A 16,767-nucleotide genomic window follows, 5' to 3' on the forward strand; every position below is an offset into this window, starting at 1 on the left:
GCTAAAGCTTGTAGCTCCCAGCTTCAATAGTAAATGCACATTCACTGTTGTCAAGAGTGGTTATTGACTCTTTGTCCTCTTATAGCTGTTGAAAACAGATGCACACAATGATGCTAGTAAGTGAGAACAGCCATCTGCTTTCTTCCAGAAAACAGCAGGGCTCATTTCTGAGAAATACTAACAATACCACAATTTCAGATACTGTGCAAGCTTTGTTTTTTTTCTAAGAGTTTTGTCAGACTTGCCCGTGTTCTTTGTATCTAATAGGCGAAGTGCTGCGTCTGGGGAGAATCTCAAGCCACACGGTAAATGGTGGCTGGTCATCCTGGAGTTCCTGGTCTCAGTGCAGCAGAGACTGCAGTCGGGGAATCCGGAGCAGAAAGAGGACCTGCAGTAACCCAGAGCCCCGATATGGAGGTCAGACCTGCCTGGGCCCTGCACAGGAGTACCAAGAGTGTAACATCACCCCTTGTCCCGGTAAGAAATCCACACTTACACGGTGAAATACATGCAAGCATTTCAGTTGTAGAAACAACTGAAATGGTGGCTGTAGCTCAGGAGGTAGATCAGGTCACCTACTAATCAGAAGGTTGGTGGTTTGATCCCCTGGCTGCTCCAGTCTGCATGCTAAAGTGTCCTTGGGTTTTTAGCTGAGTGTGAATGTTAGATAGAAAGCATTTAGGCATAGAAGAAAGTGCTCAAGTAGAAAAGAAAAGCACTATGTAAAAACCAGTGCATTTTCCATTTACCACTTTAAAAAAAAAAAAAAAGATCAGGAGTCAAAAGTTCTCCTTTTCACACACACATTTAAATACACACTCCTCCACACGATACTCAGGCTTTGTTTTTTGTTTTTTTGTGATTAATCTATAAGAAGTACAGAGACAAAATGACTGACCAAATTATCAGGAACCACAAAAAGAAATCAGTTGTAGATAAGAGGTGTGACGAAGACCCCAATTTACACCAAGAATCAAAGCGACAATCCCTGTGGCGCTCCACTGTGTAATTACATTCCTGGGTAATTATGCTGCCAGCTATGGGAGGCCTTATTTTGTTGTGAAAAGCCCTGAGACAATGCATTTTCAACACTCCACTAGTGGAAGACGGCAAGAGGAAGCTTTCTAATTAAAAGAATACTCTGTCTGACAAGGAAAGTAAGCTGTCTAAATGGAAATCCACTGCTTAGTTTGGCATAAAGCACACCTGGTATCCTGCAAGGGTGGTAAGCAGACAAGCAGGACGTTGTCTAAGATGATTATTAAACAAGCCCCCTGGAGAACGGCTTTGCTATCTTGCTAAAAGCCCGGATCTGCGCATCGTTTTCGACACCCGCGATCTGTCTTCATAACTGCTGCCACGCTGTAAGCAAGTGAAAGAGACAAGAGAGTGAATGGCCATCTATACTATTTTTACAGCCCGTTAATTCATTCAGTGAAAGCAGACACCATTCAGTTCCCCAACAGCTTGAGCATCCTCGCTAATAGGGTAAGCTGTTATCAGCTGCAAGCTCGGATGAAGACTCCGGATGGATCTCGGAGAATCAGATTTGGTTTATCCTGGAGGAGGGTTGCCACAGGTGCTCCGCCTTGAGTAAAATACTGTGTGAATGTGCTTTGATTTTTCTGCACTGCATTAATACATGTAGTACACCTTTTCTGGGATGTTGACTGGAATAATACCACTGCTACAACATGATGATGAACAACTATGCACTCGTGTCTCCCCCAAAGGAAACGACTTGAGCAGCAATGAATACTAATGCATACTCAATTAGCAGCCCTCTGAAAGTGAGATATTATTTTGAGGTATGCAGGCCAGGCTGGAAGACCAGCTGTAATCCTCCTTTGGCTAATCCAGTGCTTCTTAAATTTGTTAGTTTGCTGTGAGGGCGGAGAGGAGGAAAAAAGTGCAATGCCTACCATCCATCTGCTTTGGAAACAAATGAATCCAGGTTTTTCTTGAGTCGGCGCCTGAGATGAGACGATCCGTCATCGAGGGCCAGGGATCGACTTAGGTGTCACTCTGTGATAGAGAAATTACACTGAGATGACAAAAAGCATCGGCAACTTCAATTACCTGCGCAGTGCTGCCAGCCATCTCAAAGTCTTTAAAAGCAATCGAAAAGGGGATTTCTCTCTGCTACAATGAAGTGAGGTTTTATCCAGATGACTGGCAAAGGATATTTGCCTCTACTGTGATTCATGTGTAAAGATTGCCTCCATTTTTATTGCTCTCTTTACTCCTCTCCTTTTATTTCTCCCCGTCCTCCTTCTCTCAATTCATTCATCTATTTATGCAGCATATCTTCTTTGCGCGACCGATGCGATCGTGAATATTCATGTCGTTTAAACGCCTGTTGTTTGGCTCGGCATTACATGAAGAGAGAAGCAAGGCAGTGGACTGCAATGCTTCATTTATCTTTATTAATCTACAGGAGAGAGTGTTATTCCAAGGGTTTAGGGAAGTCAGGCATTTGCTGGAACAGCTGGATGAAACCCAGTTTCTTTCAGTTCAAGACACACACACATGTGTTCGCACATATTCAGTGTGCCTCATGTCTTTATCAATCATTGCGGTTTCAAAATGGCTTAGAGTGACTTCAGTTGAAATTATCTGTTGAAAAGGACTGGAACCCAAACACTGGAAGATATGAAAGCCCACATTTTAGTAACTGTTCTTTTGGAAAACAAGAAACAGTCGAATTTAGTGACTCTTTCCTGCTGTCTTACACCAATATCTGATATCCTTGGTTTAGTGGATGGCAGCTGGTCATGCTGGTCTTCATGGTCCAAGTGCTCAGTGACTTGTGGAGGGGGACACTACATGAGGACGCGAACCTGCAGCAACCCCCCACCAGCCTACGGAGGGGATATCTGCCTGGGTCTTCACACTGAAGAGGCACTGTGCAACACACAGCCTTGTCCAGGTATGCGCGCGCGCACACACACACACACACACACACACACACATCTTAATAATAAGCAGTTTCATAGGATCATTGCTTAGTTTCTTTAGGACCCTCATAGGGCACCTATGCATCACTAAAATACTTATCCAGTGCAGCGCATACACACACGCACACTCATCGGGCAGTCTGTGAGGGATGCTATCATTGCCGTTTCCAGAGAGCTGGTCCAGCTGGTCAGAGTGGTCCCACTGTGACTCCAATGGCGTCCAGCTGCGGGTGCGTCACTGTGATGTCCTTTTTCCCACTGGAAACCAGTGCTTGGGAAACAGCAGCGAGACCAGGCCATGCTCGCCTGACTCCAATTTTATACCAGGTGATCGCACACACACTTGCACAGTATGTGAGCTTCCCGTGTAGAAATATCTGGGGCAATCATGCATGACTTAACACACAAGCACACACACACACACGCACACGCACACACAATCTTCACCATCCACCACCATATGCCCACAGCGGCAATTCAGTTCATTTACAAGAATCCTGTGATAATGAAATGCGTTATTGATCCCTCTAAGGGACCCATCTCATGTCAGAGGTCAGGTTCAGCGGCAGGGCAGCACTTTTGTGGATGTTTGGGGTTATAAGTTTTTTGCTCAAGGACTCCTGAGTACGGCATGTGATTATGTGGGGGCGTGAACTCTTATGCCACACTTAAGGGCAGCTCCCCACCCATTCCAACAATCCTGCTTCCCTATTAGTTTCATTATGAGCCTAGGAGTCTTGTCGGGCCGTGCAAAAAGCACTTGCACAAGCACTTTTGCCTTTCTCAAATGGAAGAAATTGCTCCTGCATGCTGCTTGTATCTGGTCAATGAGGTATTTTTGCTTGCCTCTCTGCTTGTGGTGTTTACGTAACAATATTACCTTTAATGTTCCCTAATGAGAATAATTTTACTGTTAAGGCAATAATGTGTGGGAGTGTTTTTGCCACTTGTGAAAAACTTCTTAAATGTCAATGTAACAACAATATAAAGTACAAAAAGTAAAGTAAATAAGACAAATAAGTAAATACGATAAGCATTATTGATTGCTCACGGAAATCTCACTGCTCACCAGAGCTGCCAACTTGCAGAGACGCCCACTGTTGGGGTCCGTCTCACAGTCTCAGGCTGCCTGAACCAGTCTCGCATCAAATAAAACTAGCAGTTCTCCTCTTGCCACTTCATATAGTACAGGTTTTTAAAAAAAATAGGAGCAGACGGTTTGTGTGTTGCTCACAGCTGTTTGTAGGAGTCTTCCCCTTTGAGGATTATTAAATTCATGCAACCTCATAGACTGACAGAGTTGATAAGTTGCATGAGAAAAGTTTCAGAAATGTCTTTTCTTATTACTTTATCCCAAAATACAGGACCAATCAGGGTCCAGTGTTACTCAGTATTGTGTACAGGTCAGCTGTCACATCTTTATAACCCTAACCCTAAAACATAGGGTTAGGGTTACCAGCTATGATGACTTAGATGTCTTAGAAGGTTAAATGACCCCTGCCCACTTACTCTTCATACAAATCAGTTTTCACACAGCACCTAAAAGAGTTTAAAATAGTAAGAGTTACAATTCAGAGTTAAGTTGGTAGCCTCTGATGTCTATTTGCATATTGTCCTAAAAATCTGACAGTAAAGCTGCAAAGCTGCAATCTCACAAGCTGATGATCCATTTAGATGATTCTTTTATTGCAGTCTAAAGTTAGCTAGTCCTAAGGAGAGGTGTGATTTGGCTGCTCTGTGTTCACAAGTTTAACACTACCTGTTGGTTGGTTACAATAAAGAGCAGGAGAAAATGGCAACAAGTTGAGTCTTAGGCAGTGGGTATTCTGAGTCAGGGTTTATTTAATGTAACCCCACAAACAACTGATTAGTTGATGATCGTGCTCACTGCAGCCTGGTACAGACCATTTTAGCTTGTGATGTCTATTTATAGCTGATAAAATCCTACTTTCTTTTTTTTTTAGAGACGGGTTAAGTGGAGAGTAATCAAATCAAGTTTGCTTATGTAGCACATTTTAAAACAACTGAAGTTGACTCAAGTGCTGTACACATTGCATATCAAGTCACATCAGAAGTATGTGTAATAAAGCAAGACACAAAAGAGGACTTACAAGACCAGTGCATGCATACAAGCAATAAACAGAGAATGCCATAAAAGTAAGACGGAAGAGGATACAAAGGATTAAGACACCTACTGTGAGAACAACTAAAGGCAGTTCAAAACATCTTAAGATACTTCTTAAATTGAGGGGTTCAGTGATTATGAGAGGGACATTTTTCCAGAAGTTGTGAAAATCATTTCCTTTTAAAACCTCAGCATACTTACTGTAAAACCACATGCACATTATCTCTCTCACACACACACACAGACTGACACACACACATCAGTATTGACATCTGCTTAGACAGGCATCTCCGTATCGACAGCCAGTAATGTGAGACACAGAAAAGTATCGATCTCTGCTGCACAGAGATCAGTGAAACTTCTCCCTTTAACCAAGGACTCTTATGCTTATGTTATTCACATTGTGTTACTGGGAACACTGTAAGTACTGCATTTGCAAAAGTTACATATTCATAAGGAAAGTCCCAGAGTCAAAACTACAGGGATCATTAATTATCAAACAGAATAAACATTTGATTGAAACATGGATTTGTAACCTTTCTGTATTAATTAGCAGGCGTGTAATACTCACGAGAACCTTCACAGATCTTTATAGAATTGCCCATTTGCCTTTATACCTTATCATCCATCCCATTTTATGGGAAAGGTAGTCCATTAGGGTTCATTAGCAACGTCTTGTACTTCATTTCCTTTAATGGGAGCTGATACTTTTCATAAACCACTCCAGGTGCCACAGCCGTGATTAGCTTGTGGAGTTTTTACGATAATCTGCGCCGTATTGAGCGCAGCTTTCATCTCCACATTCACCTTCAAGGGTTCACTTTGTCATGCTAACAGGGGAGCGTATATGTGTATGGCTGTATCTCTAATGCTGCCGCATTTTTTTACTGTTTCTTTTCCTTCTCCAGAAGTCTCGATCGCACGCTCCAGTCAGGAGGAGAGGCGCTGTGGAGGTAATTTATATATGTGTGTGTGTGTGTGTGACAGAGGGAGTGCGATAAAGAGAGGGAGGGGGGTATAGCACCTGGCAGTACACATGTACAGTATCATGGGTGACAAGATAGCTTTCCAGTCCTGCTTAGCAGCATAGAAGCTCTGAAGTAAACACATCCAAGAAACAGGGAAGAAAGTGACAGAGCTGATTCTATGTTTTGATATTTTTTTTTTTGCAAAAAAATGCATTGCTTTTTTTCTTCAGCCATGAATACAGCTCTCATTTCAAAATATTATATTCTAAGCTATCATCAAATTCTAAGCGTATTATTATGTTAAGACTAAGGTTAAATGAGTATTTAAATGATGGCTCATTTGCTATTATCGGCTGCTAATAGCTTGTTACAGCATTGCTAAGGGTATGGCAAATAGCATCCATTAAGCGTTTATATTTTTTCTTTAATCTTCTTTTCTTTGTGCACAGAATGTATAAACAGAGCATGTCATCTCTGTGATAGATTGTTTTCCCCTTGCACACAGTACAGACAGAAAACAAAGAAGAAGAAAAAAAAGAGCACCAACTAAAATTATCTGTTTTCTTCAGCAGTACAAAAGTGTCTTTTTTAGTGTAAGATGCTCCATGGTTACCATATGAATTGCTGCTTCAGTTGCGCTTCCACTGTGTGAACTGGCAGAGAATTACTCGCAGCCTCTCCTTCTCGTTCCAGACTTCAACCTCTTCCACATGATTGCCGTGGGGCTCAGCAGCTCCATTCTCGGCTGTCTGGTCACCCTGCTGGTGTACTCATACTGCCAGCGCTACCAGCAGCAGTCGCACGACGCCACCGTCATCCATCCCATTTCGGCCGCACCGCTCAACACCAGCATCACCAACCACATCAACAAACTGGACAAATACGACACCGTGGAAGCCATCAAGGTCTGTAGACTTATTTGCTCTGGGTTTCGCTGCGGGTCACGCTTGACAGACGTCCAGATACATTGAGGCAAAGCAGCAGTTTGCAACATTTCCTTACTGTTTGACTTAATCAGTTGATGTCCCCACTCCGAGTCAGTGAGCAACGGTTTGCCTCTTCCTCCAGTGTCAGCTGTGATTAAATGCACTTCTTACTGCATGACTCTCACTGTCACGCCACCTCCTGTCGTGCTCCGACACTCTCTAGTCGTGTAACAGATAGGCAGCTGTGCGTTCATCCTCACTCCCTGTGCTCCTCTGGTGTGTGTCCCAGTGTGTGACTGTTCTGTGTCAGTGGTCATACACTGCTTTCTCATAAACACACAAAAGTGCAATTACTTACTAGAGCACAAGTAGGAAGTCAATGAAGAGGCTTTGCATCTGCACATTTCGCTGCTTAGGCCACTTCTTTGTGTCATTATTGCATCCTAAAGTACAGGCAGACAGTGGGATGTGTAAGAGCCAGTGAAGGACAGCCAGATAGTCTTGTGGCACAAACAGCCTCTTATCTACTGCTAGATCAGACCTTTAGTCCCATGACTGGGCTGGTGATTACTACTTGTCCACAGACACCCCGTGCTCCAGCTGGGCTTTTCCAGATTCCTGGTGCTCTTTATTAAAGGTTTAAAAGAAAGTCTAGTGGAGCTCACTATTGATAGGCAGCTATTCAGGATGTAAAAGTCATTGCTTTAGAGCAGCTAAGGCCTGCCTTTGGTACTGCTGTATGTTTCAGGAAAAAGACAACCAGTGACTCACAGAGTTTTAGCATTTTGTTCCCTTTCCTAGCAAACTTTACTGCTGCTCCACCTCTGCAAATGCAGTAGCTAAATTTATAGTCATTTTTGAAACAAAAAGGTCCTCGATGTCAGGCTGGGGCGCGTGAAAGTGGCTTCACATTTCCAGCCGCCTGAAGTATAATAAACTGTAATTTAGTTCTAGCATTACCCTGTTTTTCAGCTTAGCTTACATTCGTTTCAAACAGCAGGATTCACTTTTAACTTTACAATAGAGGATGATTATGGAACCGTTGTGTTTGGGTCACGTGATAACGTCTCAGGTATTGTTGGCTGAGCTTATGAGTTTGTAAACATAGCCAGTTTCAATAAAGAGCAGAACATAACAAATGTAGCACCTGTGGGTGCCACTGTGTGTGCTGGCTTCCAGACAGATGTAAACACATTAGAGAGGGTATTTTTTTATGGTAAACAGCACGTTTTTTGTTTTTTTTTATCTAGAACCTAAAACCCTATAACTTTTGCTAATACTCTGAATGTAGATATTTTGCTAATAGGCAACTATGCTAAGATCTGCAGATTGGATTTCTCCATTCATCACACGTATAAAAGAGAGCTCACCTTCTAGATCAGGGGTGTCCAAACTTTTTTCAAGGAGGGCCATACTTGACAATGTGAAATTGTCCAAGGGCCAACAGTCCCTGATGACGTTATTTTAAGATGCACATAAATATTATTTAATATTTTCATTTCCATGCAGCAAACAAACATGAAGTAACCAAAATGTAGAGCATAAAAGCTCTCTGAATTGCCAACTGAAATTTATAGCATGCAGAAACTGTAAAATACTACTGTGCAATTCTGATAATAGGGCGACAGGTAAGCTACTGACACTGATGCGAAGGGCACACAGGTGCACAGGGCAGGTCTGGCTCCAGAGCAGTGGTAGACGTGCGTAAAACATCACGCAGGTGGGAGTCACTTAGTCTTGATCTGAAGCGGTTCTTGTTTAGGTTCAGAACAGAGAAACTGCACACACAAATATGTGGAGTCAAACAAGCTGAACATTTTCTTTGCAAATGTTTGCATCTCTGGAAACTTGACCGGTGTTGTGCCAAAAAGTGATCTCTAGCCAAAAAGTGATTTCAGAAAAGGAAAACAACTGATTTCTGATGTTTTTATGTGTTTTTGATGTATAATGTCTCTGCTTATATTGGTAAATAGACTGTAGTAAACAGGATTTATAAAGGCCTTATAAATAAAATAAAGAAATGACCTGTTTTGCAAGTATCTTTATGACTCTGTTATTGTATCTACATTATCAACATCTACATCAACTCTCTTTTATAGAGCTGTCATGTTATATTTGTTGCAACTTCTGCTGCCACCTTGGCCAGATCTCTCTGAAAAAATGAGTTTTTTTTCCTGATAAATAAAGAATATATAAAAGCCACTTTACCAAAATGTGACTGCAGGTTCTACCTGTGACAGGAGTGTTCTTTCTCACTCAAAATGAATTGATATCATTCATGAGAGATATGTTTGACAGATTATAGGCCAAAAATAATTTACACCAGTTTAAATACAGCAAATCATTTTTTGGCAAATACCAAAAATCACTTTTTGGCACGACACCAGTAAAAAGGCGAGAGAGAGAGAGATGCTGGTGTTGGCTGTCACACTGAGGCTCAGTTGGCTCCAGCTGCAGGTGTAGCTACAGGTGAGGTCAACGGCAACATGTCCTTTTCAATAGCGGGAAAATCCCCAAAACGGTCGTATAACTCACCAGCAAGAGATTAGTTAAAAAGACGAATTGCAACCTGAGTTGTATTCATTGCTTGTACCAGCAGGCCAAAAATAATATGTATGGACAAGTTTCACAGGCCATATGAAATCCAAGCTCGGGCCATGTTTGGCCCCCAGGCCGTAGTTTGGACACCCCAGTTCTAGATGTTAAAAATGAAACAATTTTGAATCATCCAAGGCTGACATTAGAGACTCGATACAAAGATGAATATGATCAGCAGCAGGTTTGTGAAACAGTCTTTTAAAGCCTTTTTTTTTCTTCTGAAGACCAAAGAATAGAGACTAAAACAGACTGAAAAAAATTAACACATTCATACACTAGCAACATATTAATCACAAAGTACCCCTGTTCTAAAAGCATACTTTTTTATTGTGTATTTTTCTCTGAATGGGACCATTATTGTCTAAATGAACCCCCTGCTGTGTTAAATAAGACTTAGAATTAGTGATTGAGACCATAATGAATAAAGTGAGCAGTAGATTTGTTTTTTGTTTTTTGTTTTTTTTTTGTTTGTTTGTTTTTTTTGGGGGGGGGGGGGGGGGGGGGTAGACCTCTATACAATTTGACTTTTAATGTGACCACAGAAGTTGCCCCCTGCTGGCCATTAAAGGGAATGGACATCTCAGACCCTGAAGCTACAGCCATATTTTAACTACAGTCTATAACTGGCATACCTTCTGCGATGCGTTGGTTAGTTATGATTAGATTCTGTGACTATGATTGGACAGTTTCTATTATGAGGGAGGACTTAGTGGACAGTTATTTAGAATTCTTTATTTTGTTAAGTCTCACAGTCAACTTGATACTACAGGAATTCAGGTAAATCAGCAGTCTTTCAACAACTTTGCTTTTCCATACAGAGTTGTTCATGCTGTACACTATCAGAGGGGCACCTTCACTATCAGAAACGGTCTACTTTATGAACTAAGTGAATACCTGGATCTCTGTTTGCAAAACCACTTCATGGTTATGAAAATGTTTTGTAAAACTGCCAGAGTGTGAACAGATCCGCTGGCTCGGAGCAAACTTCTCTGAATGTTATTTCATTGCAAAATGAAGGTGTGAGGAGCATCATCTGTCATGCAATTAGAGTCAGGGGCATGCAGCATAATTCAGTTAGAGCAGTTGCAAATAGAGGCAGATATGAATATAGACACTCCATGTGAAAATACAAAAGGAGGTGCCTGACAAATGAATAATGTGTGATTTTCCAGAAGCACATTCTGCCTCCAGCCCTCTCACAGTGGGCCCAAACAGTTCACGTGTTGCAGTGAATTTTCAATCATTAAGTGTGCAAAACCATAACGTGCCTCTTTTAAGTGTGTACAGAAAGGAATGATGAACACCTGACAACATATTTTAGGGCATTTGGCTCAAATCCCGATGTTGATGATGCATTTGTCGTTATTATTATGCACAGCGTATCACAGACACCCTTCATAATGGTGTCTTGGAGTGTTTCCAGCTGTATAGTTTATGATCGCAAACCTCGCCGTGAAGCTGCAGTTTTATGTACAGTGTATCATATTTCCAGGCTTCCTGTAAACACATTATGGCCTTAGGGTTTCTCTGAGATGACTCTTGCCCGTTCCTCTCCTCCTTGCAGCCAGATGTGTCAGTACTCTTGCCCTTGGACGACCCCGCCATGCACCAGCCTCTCTCTTCTAACATGGGGGTGTCTATGCGTGGACTGGAGATTTTCTACTAACCACTGACCTCTACAACATCCCGCCTTTTGACTCTCCCCCCCAACAGCAATTTGACCCAAACCACTACTTCTACTACTACTACTACTACTACTACTACTGCTACTTCCTGTTTCCCACCGTGCCCCGCCCTTCTACTTCCTGTGGCTCTTCCTGTGTGTGGCAGGTTGGAGTACAGTACTGTAGTTTCTCTTTCTCTGCTCAGACCCTTTCATCCCTCCATCACAAAACCCTCCCTTCTCCCTCCCAGCTTGTGAGAAGGCAGTGTATCCCATCTTTATTTTTCTCTTACATGTGCCTCCATGTGCATGTGGGTTTTTTTTTTTCCATGTATGTATGTATTGTTTTGTTTCTTACTTGACAGTTTGATTTCTTGGGTTCTTTTATTAAACTCCTCTGTTACCTCTCTTTCGCTAATTCTACTTTATAGTTAAAGATATGTTTGTTTACAGCACCAAAAACTACAAATATAATCACTCTTGAGCCAATTAAATGCATTTAAGACAAGAAGATAAAGTAGGTGAGGCTAACAAGCATCGTAGCACATCTGTTTAAAAGCAGCCATGGGGCCACCTGCAGAGACACATAACCGTCTCCGGGGCAGCAGGAGAGTTGATTACATTCCTTTTGCGTGCAAATCACATAATGGGAATGAAGCAAAATATATGAGTTTTTTGTCCGGCACACTTGTTCCCTATCAGTGTCAGTCGGAAGCATCCATCAGCTGCAAGCGCAGCATCATCAAGTGTTCAATTACGGTTGCCCCCAAGGGACTCCCAGCACACGCTCCACTACAACAGACTGGAAATGAACACATCTATTTGCCAAATTGCTGATGTTGTATTGAGCACCACATCAGAGGCATCACTCCATGTTTACCATGTCATACGGGGACAGAGAAGATGCCCCCATGGCTCATCCTTATTGTTTAACAGAAAAGTGAGTCTCCTTTGATCAATTTTTATGGCTTAGATTGTCCTGAGGACCAACAATCCGAGGGCCATAAAAACTGCTGATGCCGTGTATTAGAGATGACAGAGGTGGACATACGGATGCGCATCAAAATAATTTAGCCCTGTGGTGGCTTATCATTTTTCCAGCCTGTTTGCAAATGCTTTGACCTTGCACTGTGGAAAGTATGTTTCATTCACTGAGCGGCCTCTCATTGATTTGTGTTGCTCCTTTTTTTTTATTTTGGGGAGGGTGCTAGATGGATTTGCTTTTACCTTGCCATCTGGGCTGAATAATCACTTGATCCATGTGTCACAAACAAGTCCGTACTGACTCATCTGCCTTTCTCCTCTCCATCTTTTTTTTTTTTTTTATATATATTCACAGGCTTTCAACAAAAACAATCTGATTCTGGAGGAAAGAAATAAGTATTTCAACCCACAGCTTGCCGGGAAGACCTATACCAACGCATACTTCACCGACCTCAACACCTATGATGACTATTAACCCTCAACACGTACCTTATCATCGAATCTGACTTTATTCTTTTCTTTGTGCTTTGTATTGAGATTCGTCACACCACGCGTGGGATAAACCCACTCTGAGACTCTATGGCAGCTGGTATGTAATTAAATACAGACACACGGTGTTGCCAACAGAGGGAAATCCCCACTTTCTCTCAGGTGCCTTGGGGTACACTTGGAAAGCTCAATATTTGGGGGTATATCTTGCCTTGACTCTCACTGAGAAATAGACAACTGGATTTCCTGATGTGGATAAAACAAAAACAAACAAACAAAAAAAAGACAAAAGGAAAAAGAAGAACTCATATCAATGAGACTTTGGGAAATGTGATCCCTTTTAACTTTCCTGTGATGCCTCTAAAACAGACCTGTATTTGTAATGATTGGAAATAATCACAAATTGCTTTGCATGACTTCATCTGATGTGTTCTCTCTGCCTTTCTGTTTGAGTTTGCATGATCGATCGCATTCCAGGTTGTAGGGGGCATTTTTGCTGGGCTTAAGTTCAGGGCTGGTTTTGGATGTCATAAAAGAACAAAAGGCTGCGGTGATGCCTGGTGGCTTTACTGCTGCACCAATCTCCAGGCAGATCAATATCTACCCCCCCCCCCAGCCCCAGAATCAGGATGTAGTTTTTCTGAAGTCTGTGGTCAAGTTTGTCCATCTTTTTCCTTTGTTTTGCTTTTTGTTCCTCTAGCAGCTAGAAGTGTTTAAACTATCAATGTAAAATTGTTTTGTTTTTTTCCTTTTTGTTTTGCATTAAAGGGTACATGTTTTTTTTGTTTGGTTGGCTGTTTTTAGGTTTTTGTTTTGTTTTTTTTTTGTACAGGAAGTTATGTTTGAAGTCCATGTCTGTAGATTTTCTAAATACATTTATTCGGTGTCTCAAGTGTTAAAAGAACATTTTCCTTTGAAAAGAAAAAAAAAGGTTTATGTGCTTTCTGGCAAGTAATTGGGAGTATTCATTTCAGCCTGCATCAAGTTTTGTCTTTGTCATCATACTTTTTATATATTTTTTGTAAAAAAAAAAAAATGTTTTTGAATTTTGATAGTGCTCATTATTCCTTTGGCTTCTGAGCTAAGTATCTATTTGTGAGAGCAGGCATTTGCTGTACAGATGGAGCAAAGTAGCAACTACTGTTCTCCTGAAAACCCAACTGGAGTGCTACCCATATACTGTAAGATGAAATTCATTCATCGAGTTGAGATCTTTCTGTTCAGAGTGTATAACCAAATATTAGGTTATTCAATGGTTTAGTTGCAACTAACTCTTTTTACATGTTTGCTTGTGTTACTGTGCATAAATTAAAATTGCTTCGTACACAAATGACTTGTCAAAGGTGTGAGTTATGCAGTTTCTCAGTTTCCTGCAATCTCATCTGCAAAGTGTCAAAGCAGTGCATTACATGAATGCTTATCAGCTCTGTGGCTCTAATGACTGACCTAAAGAAGACTTGGCTGAAAACAGACATGATATAAAGCTGTGATCCCCAACCGGGAAGGGGGGGGTTTACTTCTGCAGTAGCCAGGGAATCGATGCACACTTTAGGTCAAAATTTGAAAAAAGTCAGTTGGAGAATTTTGTGGATCTGCACGGGTTTAAGCAGAAATGTTAATTTACTGATCTAGATAAGCAATACTAACAGAGAGCCAACATATGGGCCGAAGACAGACCGAGAATCCCGGCTGCACACACACAAAAAAAGCATAAACTGTAAATAATGTACCATTTTGCCCAAAATCTTAGTCCAGCAATGGATGAGTGGATGCATGGATTCGTCCATCAAACCTCTCAGCTATGGGGGGGGGGGGATTAGTTTGTATTCTAAATAGTTGTTATTGCAAAAAAAATAAAAACTTACTAAATGTAATTTAGCTAAAATTATGTGTATCAGTTAAAATTGTTAACTAAGAGTACACAAATAAAATTGTTGACTAAACATACAGGACAAACAGTTATATAAATAGTTAGCAAAACAATGTAATCAAAAAGTTGTTTTTAGCTAACACTGCGACTACTATTTAAAATGGTTAGCTAAAAGTATTGATAAATTGTTGGTTAACATGCTGGCAAAACAGTTGAAATAGCTAACTAAAACTGTTAATTAAAAGTTGGAAATTGTTAAAGTGTGTGCTAAAAGTTAAATTAGGTAGATAAAAGTCATGGAAAAAGGATGGAGTTCCCACTCCGGGTTGGGAATGAGTTGCTGTCCCAAGTGGAGGACTTTTAAGTTTCTCTGGGTTCATGAATGAGGAGAGAGGGGAGCGGGACATTGACAGATGAAGTGATGCGGTGCTGACAGTGATTGTGGCTGTTGTGGTGAAGGGAGAGCTGAATGTAAAAGTGAAGCCATCAATTTACCAGGCAAATTTCTTTCCTACCCTCACGTATGGCCACGAGATCTGAGTAGCCGCCACAAGAATGAGATTGTGAATGCAAGCGGCAGAAATGAGCTTCCTCTGAAGGGTGTCTGGACGCTCCCTTAAAGATAGAGTGAAGAGCTAAGTCATTTGGGAGGGACTCAGAGTAGAGCTGCTACTCCTCCACATTGAAAGAAAGTGTTTTGGGCATCTGTGTAAGATGCCTCCTAGTGAGGTTTCAGGCAGACCCTGGACACACAGGAGAGATTACAGCTCTCTCGGCTGGCTTGGGAGCGCCTCTGTATGGCCAAGGAGAGAGAGGTCTGGGCTTAGACCTCTGCCACCGCGACTGGGACCCAGATAAGCAGCAGAAAATGGATGGACGGAAATTAATCAGGTATTTTGAATAAATTGTGTTCAATAAACACAGAGAGAGTAACCAAAAGTAGCAGACAAAACTTTGATATGGTAAATTGATAATTATAGCTGATCCAGTTTAAAATAAGTGCAAATGAATACGTTTGAATTTGATTGGTTTTGATGAAGAGGTTGCTGAGTCCATCATATAGGACTTTGGTAGTATGTCAGATGAGAAAATTGTGAACCCCTTACATGTATATAAATCACTCACAAGTGTGAGACACCTCTGTCCACTGTGGTTTATCTCACAACATTGGAGACTGTGATATTCCTCGGGCAAAGCACTGTAAAACCACAGCAGCTTAGGCACATACCACTGCTTCATAAATCACCCAAAACCAGACGAGCAGACTCCCTCCACCTGATTTTAAAGGAGTCTTCAGCAGGGCCCTGCGGTGACGAATGGCATCAGCTGCAGTGGAAGGATACCTGAAGGATACAAATCGTGCGAGGCAGCGGGGTAAAGGTGGTTGGGTCTCAAGTCCGAACTCTAATCTGTATGATTGGGTGTAATACCACACACAGTGCTGTTCTCCATCAACCTTCAACCTGACGTCCCATCTGTGTGCAGAGGGTAATGGGAGGGGGTGTTATTAATCACCCCGCTGTTTGGTTGGTTGAGGGTCTGACTTCAGAGAATTAATCTCTCTTTACCTTGACTTCATTCTCGAAAACTGAGTAAGAAGAGATGCAGCAGCAGACACACAGATGGTTGTGTATAGAAGGGGCTAGAGGGCAGTGAGTGTAAGTGCGGTTGTGTATCTGTTACTGTGTTGGAAAGGGGCTGGGAAAAGTCCATATTTCTCTCAGTATTGGTTAGTTTCCAACCACCTTTTCATCTTATGCGCATGTTATATAAATCAGCAATTTGTTCCAAACTGACCTTAACTAACCTTGACTGATGAGTCATTACTGGATGCACACATAATGTATTAACTGCACACACACACACACACACACACACACACATACAGCCAAAAGAGAAGTGCTGAAGTTTTCCTGAGCACTTTTATCCTTCCATGAATTTGTGAGCAACATGAGCTATGCAGCTCATAGTCAGTCAGACACATGTGACATTCCACTTTGACAGCAGGGGCCGGGACGATAAATGACTTTCTCAAAGTGGCATTTGGGGACTGCTAAAGGTCACAGCTAAAGGTCAGAAGAGCAGGTCTGGTGCATGTCAGAGAAACTGACTGTGTGGAGTGCTTGCATGTGTATAAAAAAGTCAAAGTGTCACAAGATGTGACTCGCAGAATGAGATGGGCCACAT

At 41.7% G+C, this 16,767-nt stretch overlaps 1 protein-coding gene across 1 annotated transcript in view; it reads left to right on the plus strand.

Annotated features, from left to right (window-relative positions):
• The window catches only part of sema5a (sema domain, seven thrombospondin repeats (type 1 and type 1-like), transmembrane domain (TM) and short cytoplasmic domain, (semaphorin) 5A), a 137,063-nt gene extending 123,056 nt beyond the window's left edge, over window positions 1-14,007 (plus strand). Inside the window, exons 17-22 of the mRNA XM_030757311.1 lie at window positions 268-477; window positions 2,759-2,929; window positions 3,129-3,284; window positions 5,991-6,035; window positions 6,744-6,955; window positions 12,577-14,007. Of these exons, the coding sequence (XP_030613171.1) occupies window positions 268-477; window positions 2,759-2,929; window positions 3,129-3,284; window positions 5,991-6,035; window positions 6,744-6,955; window positions 12,577-12,696 (914 nt within the window). The 3' untranslated portion in view covers window positions 12,697-14,007. The remainder of the gene's footprint in view (window positions 1-267; window positions 478-2,758; window positions 2,930-3,128; window positions 3,285-5,990; window positions 6,036-6,743; window positions 6,956-12,576) is intronic.
• The last annotated feature ends 2,760 nt before the right edge of the window (window positions 14,008-16,767 follow it).

The sequence above is a fragment of the Archocentrus centrarchus genome, chromosome 20 (assembly GCF_007364275.1).
Source record: "Archocentrus centrarchus isolate MPI-CPG fArcCen1 chromosome 20, fArcCen1, whole genome shotgun sequence".
Taxonomy (NCBI): domain Eukaryota; kingdom Metazoa; phylum Chordata; class Actinopteri; order Cichliformes; family Cichlidae; genus Archocentrus; species Archocentrus centrarchus.